Consider the following 10,551-nt stretch of genomic DNA (forward strand, 5'->3'; position numbering starts at 1 on the left):
ACAGGGTAGACTGGGCTCTTTAAACCTCATCATGGAGTGGACAAAATGGGACAAGCAAATCATTTTTGATATTCTTCACTGGATTCTAATTTATTCTTATCTTTGAGGTGAGGGACCCAAAACTAGATGCAGTACTCGAAGTGAGACATCACCACTGCCAAATAGTGGAATAATCACTTCCCTTGTTAAGTGACGCTTGTTAATACAGCCCAATATGTTAGGCCTTTTTTTGCAAACCAGAGCACACTGTTGGTTAATATTCAGTTTGTGGTACATTAATACTTCCAGGTCCTTTTCTAAAGTTCTGTAGACTTATCAGTCTTTTCCACTTTGTCAAATTTAATCTGATTGATTGGCTTTGTTAACTGTTCCTCCAGCCAGTCCATATCATTCTGGGTACTAGTTCTACCCTCCAAAAAGTCTGTACTTTGTGTCGTCTGCACTATTAGCACACATCTTGGTTTGCTCTGCAGACTCGTTTCATCTGCCTGGCAACAGAGGGCAGCCCTGATTTGGCTAATCCAAACTGCCCATTTTGGTAGTTTGGCTAACCCAAACCACCCAGCCTGTGTTGTCAGTATATACAGACATTCACTTTCCCGGGAGAAACTGCCCTGAAAGTGATTTAACCCTGGTTGTTCCCAGGTTATTTTTCTCTTGAAGTGACCATTATTACTTTGGGAGAAAATGCCTGAATATCTGTACACTTGTGATTTCTCCTGGGAAAGCAGGGACTCCCCCAGGAGAAACTGAATGTCTGTAAGTAGTCAAAATGTAATGGTGTAAATAGGGGGTGGGCTGGATCCAGCCCACCAGGTGATTTCATCCGGCTTGTGGGCGGCTTCCCACCAATTCTACCTGGTTCAGCCCATGGCTGATCCTGCTGCCCTCCTCATGGGCCCGAGCTTTGCCTACTCCCAATCATAGTGTGCTGCACTCCCACCCCTGTGTATGGGAGGGCTCTCACTCCAGCTTCCAAATAGACCTATTGTTGCCACTGCCACAGCCGCCCAGGGATGCTCAGCTCCCCCAACCTCCGGCAACTCTTCCTTGTGTCCCTGCTGCAGCACTCCAGGCAGTAGGTAGGGAAAGTGGGGCAGGCAAGGGAAACTGCAGCTGGTTGGCAGCATGGAGGGAAGGTGGGAACATGCCTGAATGCTGTGTGCCCCCCAGCAGCTGGGCCAGCTGCAGCACTGTCAGTGGTGGGAGCATGGCAGTAGTAAGTGAGGAGTTCCTGCTTTCATTGCTTCCTGCCTCCCCCCGCAGCAGCACGTGATACCCAGGAGCTACACATGAGTCACTGGGAGCCCCGTGCGATGAAGCTGGGCCAGAACTGGCTGGAACTGTGCTGAGGGGCTCCATGTGTGTGGCTCATGATCACACTGAGAGCATGCTGCCTGCTGCTGCTGCTGCCAGTGGCAGTTCACTGGGGGTGCCATGCACACCACACCATACCCTCACACTCCCTCCCTCTCCCCCAGCACACTCCACCAACCACATCCCACAGACACTATACAAGAGTAATACTTTATTTTGAGCTATTATGCAATACTCTCTCTATATGTACACAACACAAACACACACAGGTTAGGACAAAAATATTTTTTTGAAATAAAATTAAAATATTATAGTAGCTATTTGACTTTTAATGTACGGTTTTGTTTTTTTCCAGTTCCAAGATGACAACACCCCTCCCCCAAAGGAGTACTTCCTCCTCCCTCCCGAAGAGGGAGGGACTTTTGTTAGCAAAGGGCAGTGATTAGGGCACTGGACTTCTGGCCCCAAGATGGCAACCAGGGGTGTAGCCCTAGACAGCCACCAAAACTCCAGAAAGAGGCTCCCTAGCCAAAATAATTGTCCATTCCAGGTGTAAACTGTGTACTGACTATCTGATACATGAAATATATCTTTTACATCTAGGGAAAACAGGAAAATCACTGGAAATTAAATAAACATGGTGTTTCTTTTTTTCACTGCATAGCATACGCATGCCAAAAAGCAGATTTTTATTTTTATTTTATTTTATTTTATTTTAGATTTTACTAGTAATCTTTGTGAGTGCCTCACAAAATGAGTGTCATCGTAAGATGACGGTATACTTATAAGTCGAGCATGGCATGTAAACATAACTTTGGAGACCAAGACACAATAACTGGATTTGGATGCATAATTTGCAGCTCTCTCTGTATTTGTTCTGATGCTCTAGCTACTGCTGTTATGAGGCTTAAAATATTTTCATTGCATCCTTTTTCAGGTTCCAAGATCTAGCCCATCTGGATTATGGCCAGTAGTGGTTCCAGGTCAGGATCTTCCAGTGGTTTTGCCATGAAATCACAGCTTCAGATCACTAGTAAGTATTTTGTCTAGTTCTGGATGCTGCGCTTCAGGAGGGAAGTGGACAGCATCGAGAGGGTCCAGAGGAGGGCCACTCGCATGATCAGGGGGCAGGAAGGCAGGCCCTATGAGTGGAGGCTGCGGGACCTGAACCTGTTCAGTCTCCACAGGAGAAAGCTGAGGGGATCTGGTGGTTGTCTACAAACTGTCCAAGGGGGACCTGCAGGCTATGGAAGTCCCTGTTCCCCTGAGCACTACCGGGAGTAACGAGCAATAACGGCCATAGGTTGACGGGGAGTGGATTCAGGCTGGACATCAGGAGACACTACTTCACAGTCAGGTCATCTAGGATCTGGAGCCAACTTCCAAGGGAGGCGGTGCTCGCTCTCACCCTGGGTGTCTTCAAAAGGAGGCTAGATAATCACCTAGCCGGAGTAGTTTGACTCCAGCATTCTTTCCTGCCCATGGCAGGGGGTCGGATTTGATGGTCTGCTCAGGTCCCTTCCAGCCCTACCAACTATGAAACTACCAACTATGAAAATGTTTTCTCTCTATCCCTGGAAAAAATGTAAAAGTTGTCCACATATGGCCCCTGACAGACATTAATTTGAGGGTGTGGTGGGATGAGATCTGCAATCATACCTCCTGCTATGCCATACAAGCAAGGCAGGAGACACGATTTGTGGGATTGGGGAACTGATCCCAATCGTGCCATATTGATGATGCAGGGAGAGTTCAGGATTTCCTTTTGAAGATAATCTTTTTGTTAGAATTTGCTCGATTCTGAAGGGGTGGAAAAAAAGAAAAGCAGTTAGGTTCCATGCCAGATCTTTGGATACTCAGTTGACATCCAAGCAGGAGACCACAATACCCAGTTCTAGATACCAAAGCAATAGCACCTATCAAAGTAAACTCACCAGTACTGGAATGCAATCTTATTATTAAGAGCATCCGCTTCAGTAGTCTTGGCAAAAAAAAAATTGGAGTTTCAAACCAAAATTATAAGGCAAACTATCATTTTTCTTAGTTAAAGTGTATAGCCCCAGATCACAAGTTAGAGCTAAATTTGGTTTTAACCAGCTAGTTTCTTTTTGTGGTATATGACCTGATTCAGCCAACTGACCAGCCCCATGCCACTCATTCAGCCCACAGGACCAAAACAGTGAGCACCACAGGCCTAGTTGCATGGAAGTAAGAGACTCTGGTGCCACAACTAATGATGGGCACTGATTTCTCTGCTCTTAGATTTTATTTTTATTTTTTAATTTTTGTGTGAATTGAGTACCTTGTTAATGTTTTGTTTTGGGGCTTTTTTGAGATTTCAAGCCAAGATGCACAGACTAGGTTCTGTCATTCTAGCAAATCAAAGGTAAAAGTTATTTGTGTGCAGATTTACATTACATATGACTGTTTATATTTCCACTTGGTAGCTGTTTTGTTGTATACTGTGGAAAATAACTTTGTATGCATTCTTGACAAATTTGTGTCTACAGGGCTACAACTGGCTTTCAAAGAGAGCACCATTTTTAACAGAAACTTACTGAATAGAATAGAATATTCACTATCGTTTATTGTTTAAACAGTTATTTCAGCAAAACTAAAAGAAAATAAAAATAAATGGTTTGGACCAAGTCCTTATGTGGAAGTCTCAGTAAACGGACAGTCAAAGAAGACAGAAAAATGCAACAATACAAACAGTCCAAAGTGGAAACAGCATCTTACAGTGTAGGTTTGAAGGTTGTTTTGCTTTTACAGCTTATTTGATTAAGCTTAATAAATATACTGTGTTGGCAATTAATTTAAGGATTGACGTGTAATTATATTTTCAATAGCATTTTATTAATATAAATATTTATATTATTTGCATATAATTATATAAAATATAAAATTAGGTGTTACTATAGTATGGAATATTTATTTACCAAAATGCTGTTTTGTTTTGATAAGTTAATGAAAGAATGTTTTTTTATATTGACATTCATGACAATACTTGCATAATATGTCAAAAGGAAGGAAATTCAGGGATAAAATTGATGCTATCCCATACCCATTTTTAAAACCATTTCTCATGGGATTTCTAAAGAATCTATACTTCAGTTTGAAGGCACAGCTGTTAATTCTAAGGAAGAATTAATTACATAGCAGACTACAACTCAAGTACACTTCTATATGGCTTATATTTGTACACATCTAATCTCCAGTGCAAATATGAAATCCCTGATCTGTTCCCGAAAGAGCACTTCTGGATATCATAGAACCATAAAAAGTTAAGGTTGGAAGGGACGTCAGGAGGTCATCTAGTCAAACCCCCTGCTCAAAGCAGGACCATCCACAGTTAGGTCACCCCGGTCAAAGTCTTGTCTAGCCAGGTTTTGAAAACCTCCAAAGATGGAGCTTCCATCACCTCTCTGGGTAGCCTGTTCCAGTGTTTTACTACCCACCTAGTGAGAAAATCCTTCCTAATATCTAACCTAAACTTCCCTTGCTGCAACTTGAGACCATTGCTCCTTGTTCTGCCATCTGCCACCACTAAGAATAGTTTAGCTCCATCCTCTTTTCAGCCACCTGAACTGGGGTTCAAGACTGCTATTAAATCCCTCCCCTCAGTACCTGGGAAGTCAGCTGTCAAAGACAGGAATACCTAATTACCTGTGGGAGCACATTTCTCACAAGAAAACCACTCTCTCTCCAATCTCTCAGTCCTGATCCTCAAAGGAAACTTAAAAAAACACTTCCCAGAGACGAGCCTATGAACTCTAATTCTTCAACCTCCTGGATACTAAAAATCATGGACTAAATATAGAAATTGGATTTATGACACATTATAACCTGCCTGATAGCTGACTTCACAGGTACTTCTCCGTTATTCATCCCCCTTCTCTCCCCCATACCCAGCTTGTCTCTCACCCGTTGACTCATCAGTCTACATTTTCACTGACTGCCTGTCTTGTATGTAGACCAGCCCAGCCTCTGGCTGCTTTACTTTTCATTCCATCCAGGAAGAGCACACATCAACTGCTGAAACTTCCTCAGCCTGATGAAGAGTTTTTGAACCTGAAAGTTTGCTTAAAAAATTGTTCTCCAGCTATTTAAGTTGGTCTAATAAAAGGTATCAGATTCACCCAAAGAACCTTGTCTAACCCTTGAAGGGGCATTCTTAAAAACTATGCCTTTATGCTTTACATACATTGAAAGAAAGCATTAGGATTCCAGGATACCTCCCTTAATCCTTACAACTTGCTCAGGTTTTAGAATATGAAAATGCTTGTCTGTTGCCCAGATCCATCAACCAGCATACACTGATGCACAAGCCATATTTGTATGCTGCTTTTGTTTATGGTATGCTAAATAGGGCTAATAATTATGTAAATCCACTGCATTGGAAATGTTTACTAAAGTGAACAGTGTAGTGGAGAAGAAAAAGATTACTCCACTTTGTGAATGATTTCTGTATTTCAAAACTTGTTTTTGTTCTGGCTTAGAATGGAAACAACATTTCAGAGTTCTCCTGTAAAGGGTATGGAAGCCCTGGGGTCTTTCTATGTGAAGTATCCATGGCCTACACTTAGGGACATCTTAGGCTGCTACAGTCTTGTCTGTATTGTGGCCTGGCTCAAAATAGGCCTAAGCATTCTCTGTGCAGCTGTGCTAGCAGGCATGCTCTAAACCCAGAAGTTCACCAGTGAGAACGCACTAGGTCCATCATCACTCTCAAGTAGTCTCTTCTGTGTACTTCTGGGTTTGAAGCATGCCTTTCAGTGCATGGGGTATGGGTAGCATGTACACAGGCTTGTCCTGACTGGGATAGACTGGTGCCATGGTATAGACGATCCCTACCAGGTGAGGTACTACAGGCTGTAGGTGCTGGGGCTTTCCAGCAGTCCATCAGGTAGTCTGTCAGGAAGGTAAGTAGTCAGGCTGAATATTTGGGTTTTAGCAGTATAACAATGTGGAGAGTAAGTAGTTTACATGTGTTAGGAATAAAGTGCAACTTGTAAGAGAGAAAAGACTAGAGTAATAAAAGTAATTCTAAGATTGTTTTGAAGTCAGTTTTTAATGGACAGATTTGATAACTGCCATAAATTGGAACAACTAACAGCATTCTACTAGAGAAGCCAAAGCATGAGTAGGCATAAAAAAAAATGAATTTTTCATTTCTAAATATGTGAAAACAGGTTTCAGTATTTTTCGTAGTTGTAATGAGGTCTGCAGATCCATGGTGGGGTCTGGGAAGGAGTATATATTTATCAGTTGATAACAAATGAGCACTGTCTCAGAAAACCTGCCAGTTTTACTTTTGCCTCTTCAAAAGGCACATCTTCCTGGTGTAGAGAAGATTTAAAGAAAGAAAGAAAAAATGACTTCAGGCTTTCGAAGTTTGTCTTTAGCGAGATTTTTGTGGTTCTCAAGGAGTCTAGGTATCTCTTTATGTACACTCACCCACATATAGTGCTGTTGGGTGTACAAGGCTAAGAAGGGAAAAGTCAGAAACTGGCTTCTGCAACTTCCTGCCGATGTTAGTGTCATTTCTTTGAATCCAAGTTACTGTAAAGGACTCCAGAAGGGTTTTCTGACACTTTCTGTGCACGCGCACACGCATGCACACACACGCACCCAATGCTGTGGCACCGCCTCAGGAACAAAATGTCCTGGGTCTTTCCTCGTACCAGTCATACGGCACTGCTCATACAGTTCATAGGATGAGAAGGGCCAGTATTCTAAAGGGTCTGGGTTGGGGGATTTGCTTAAAGTACTCCTAAGATACAAAGCACAAGCTTTTCCTCAAGTACACAAATCTGTGGAGTACAGTATGATAGAAAAGCCTTGGTATTTTTTCCATATCCTCCTCCTGCTCCCCTTAAGGTTCATCAGTATTAACCAATTAAAACTTATTCTGGTATTACTGAAGATGAATGACAAGTTTCAGACTGTCTGAGAAACTGGCTATTTTCTAAGTAGAAAAGATTTTACCTGAATGTGTGGCCTTCTTATTATATAGATCTTTCATAGTTACATCTAGGCAGACATCCTCTGAGACCCCCTGCTTGGGCACAAAAGTGATGTTGGAGAGCATCAGAAATAAAGAACCTTATGCAATGTGATACTACATCTGGCACCGTATGTGCCTCCCCTTCCCTGATTATGCTTTCACAAGTGGCAGTAATGAAGGAAGATAGTATTGCAAGCATTCCTTCTTCGTTTTAAAAACAGTGGTTGCAGAGCTACTGGCCATTATCTTTGAAAACTCATGGCAATTTTCATAGTTCCCAGACAATTGGAAAAGGACAAATAGAATACCCATCTTTAAGAAAGAGAAGAAGGAGGATTCAAAAAATTACAGCCTCACCTCAGTCCCTGGAAAAATCATGGAGCAGGTCCTCAGAGAATCCATTTCCAAGCACTTGGAGGAGGAGAAGGAGGTTAAGAACAGTCGGCATAGGTTCACCAAGGGCAAGTCATACCTGACCAACCTTAATTGCCTTCTGTGATAAAATGACTGGTGCTATGGATGTGGGACGAGCAGTGGATGTGATGTAGCTTGACTTCGGCAAGGCTTTTGATGTGAACTCCCACAACATTCGTACAAGCTAGCTAAGGAAGTATAGGGTGGATGAATGGACTGTTAAGGTGAATAGAAAATGGGCTGGATGTTTGGGCTCAAAGGCTAGTAAAATGGGCTGGATGTTTGGGCTCAAAGGCTAGTAATCAATGGCTTGGTGTCTAGCTGGTAGCCAGTATCAAGTGGAATGCCCCAGGGGTCAGTCCTGAGGCCAGTTTTGTTCAATATCTTCATCAACGACCTGGAAGGTGATGGGATGGAGTGCACCCTTAGTAAGTATGCAGGTGACACTGAGTTGGGGAGAGTATTAGATATGCTGGAGGATAGAAGTGGGATTCAGAGACACCTTGACACATTTTTTAAGCATAAACCAAAAATAAAATATCATGAGGTTTGCGATGATGTTAAGCTTGCAAAAATCAATTAGTGGCCTCAAGGTTCTGTCTGCCTTTGGGGACCATCACTATTGGGCCATGCCAGGGGCTTCTGGATTTCCAGATGATTCCTTGCTCTAGCATTTTTTTTATTTCCTCTTTCACCAAAGGATACTGATGGTAAGGTATCCGTTGCCACCTCTCCCTCACTGTAGTCCCCTCCGGTGTCATAATTTGATGTATTGCTCGTTTGGCTTTTCCTGGAATCTCGCTAAAAAAATCTTTGAAGTCCTGGACTAGCCACCTGAACTGCATCTGCTGATCCGCAGTAAGGTTTCTTTCTAGGGGGACCTCCCTCTTCCCTTTCTGACCTGCCGTTGACTCCTCCAGCACCCTCCCCAACTCCTCTTTCCCTGTCAGTGGAGTAGTCAGGAGTCCCTCCAGGTCTCTCCACAACTTCACCAGATTGTCATGGTATATTTGTTTTTCTCGCCTATGGCCTGGGTGTAGCACCTCGTAGTCAACTGGGCTACCCAGCATATCTGAAAGAGTCCCTGCCAGCAAGTCAAAATTTTACTTGTGGAGCTGGGCAGTAAGATCAACACCCCTTCTCCCACCTGGAATTCTCTCTCCCCTGCATTGTTGTCATACTGCTGTTTCTATCTCTGCTGTGCTTCCCTCAGACTATCTCCAGTTACTCTATTTGCTTTCTGAAGCCTGTCTTTCAAAGCAAGAGCATATTGGAATGGAGTGGCCCCTTTGCCTTCTGTTCTTTCCCACCCTTGCATGACAGCCAGTAAACCTCATGGGGTATACCCATAAATGAGTATGAATGGAGTATAGCCCAGTGAGGCTTGGGGTACTTCTCCTATGGCAAACAGCAGAAAGGGGATCAGTAAATCCCACTGCTGTGGGTCTTCCTGAGAAATGGCCTTAAGTGTCCAGTTAAACCACTCCACCAGTCTGTTAGTCTGGGGATGGTATATCAATGTGTGCAGATGTTTTAAGCTCAGTACCTGGCACTATCCCTTCATGACATTCAACATAAAATTTGTCCCCTGATTTGTGACTATTTCCCAGAGTAATCCAACCCAGGAAACCCACTTCAGGAGTTCCCTCAGGCCTGTCACCGATCCTAGTGGGATGGCCTCGGGGTAGTATAGTCCATCAGCAGTAGTATAAACTGGTGTCCCCTGGTAGTCTTGGGTAAGGGGCCCATGATTTCCAACTTCACCCAGGCAAAAGGTTCCACTTTAATCAGCTTTCTCTGTAGGGGTACCTTTGGGCATTTTTTAAGGCTGACTTATTGACACTCGGGGCATGCAGCACAGAACTGTTCCACATCTCAATAAAGGTGAGGCCAGAAAAACTGACAGGTCAACCTAGCTATGGTCTTCTGCTAGCCCGGGTGTCCACCCATGGGGTTTGTGTGAGCCAACCACAACATATTTAGCTGGTGCGATTAGGGTACCGTGATTTCTGCCGCCTCCTCTGCTTCCCCCCCCATCCTCTTTTTATGTGATATAATGGCCCCTTTCTCACCTCACAGCAGGGCAGCTGGCGCAGAGTTCTGGCCAAACCACTTGGTCCCATCTGGCAACCTCTGTCTCCCAGATGGGCTGGAATGTGGGTTCTATCCATTGTGCCTCTCGAAATTGGGTTCCACAGGCTATCACCTCCAGGTTCCAGAGGTGATCTTCATCGTCCATAGACTCATCCAGGACTTCTTCACCAACTAGCCCCTCATATAGGTCCCCTCTATCTCGATTTTTTTCCCAGAACCTCAGTATTGCACCTTCTATGAAGTAGGACTAGAACCAGCCTTAAACTTCAGTCCAAATGATTTGGAGATTTTCAGAAAATATGTTAATTGCACAGGAGTTAGAAAGATGATTGTGTCAAATAGGAAGAAGCCTTCACAAATTTCATTTCTAGGAGACTAAGCTATTGTATCTCAGAAGTACACGTTCCAAAAACCTTAACTTGTCTTCAAGAGCTAGACATCACTTCCTCAGAGCTGTGTCTGCTTAACAGGCAGAAATATAGTATGCTTAAGGGAAGAAAGTTATAAAAACAACTTACTAGTCATCTGTTCTTATCTTCTAATTCTTCAAATTGGTTGTCCAGTCACTGTCTGAAGCTGCCTTCAATAGAGTGCTGCAGTATCACAGTAACTACTGTCACCTCTACTTATAGTTTTCATTCATGAGTGAACACGTATAAATAGATGCATCAGTCTGGTATCAGATCAGCACCAATATAAAGAAAATTGACCATATTGGA

The 10,551-nt window shown here is 43.3% G+C and overlaps 1 protein-coding gene across 3 annotated transcripts in view; it reads left to right on the forward strand.

Moving 5' to 3' along the window:
* ITCH (itchy E3 ubiquitin protein ligase) overlaps nucleotides 1–10,551 on the forward strand; it is a 129,995-nt gene that overhangs the window by 39,646 nt on the left and 79,798 nt on the right. For 2 of the 3 annotated variants that reach the window (XM_019539727.1, XM_019539728.1), the window contains exons 3-4: nucleotides 2,255–2,350; nucleotides 3,918–4,059. In XM_019539727.1, coding sequence (XP_019395272.1) covers nucleotides 2,281–2,350; nucleotides 3,918–4,059 — 212 coding nt within the window. In that variant the 5' untranslated portion in view covers nucleotides 2,255–2,280. Of the gene's footprint in view, nucleotides 1–2,254; nucleotides 2,351–3,917; nucleotides 4,060–10,551 lie in introns of those variants that run through there. The other variant, XM_019539729.1, reaches the window with a different exon arrangement.

Source organism: Crocodylus porosus, unplaced genomic scaffold (assembly GCF_001723895.1).
Source record: "Crocodylus porosus isolate Cpor-Errol unplaced genomic scaffold, CroPor_comp1, whole genome shotgun sequence".
Taxonomy (NCBI): domain Eukaryota; kingdom Metazoa; phylum Chordata; order Crocodylia; family Crocodylidae; genus Crocodylus; species Crocodylus porosus.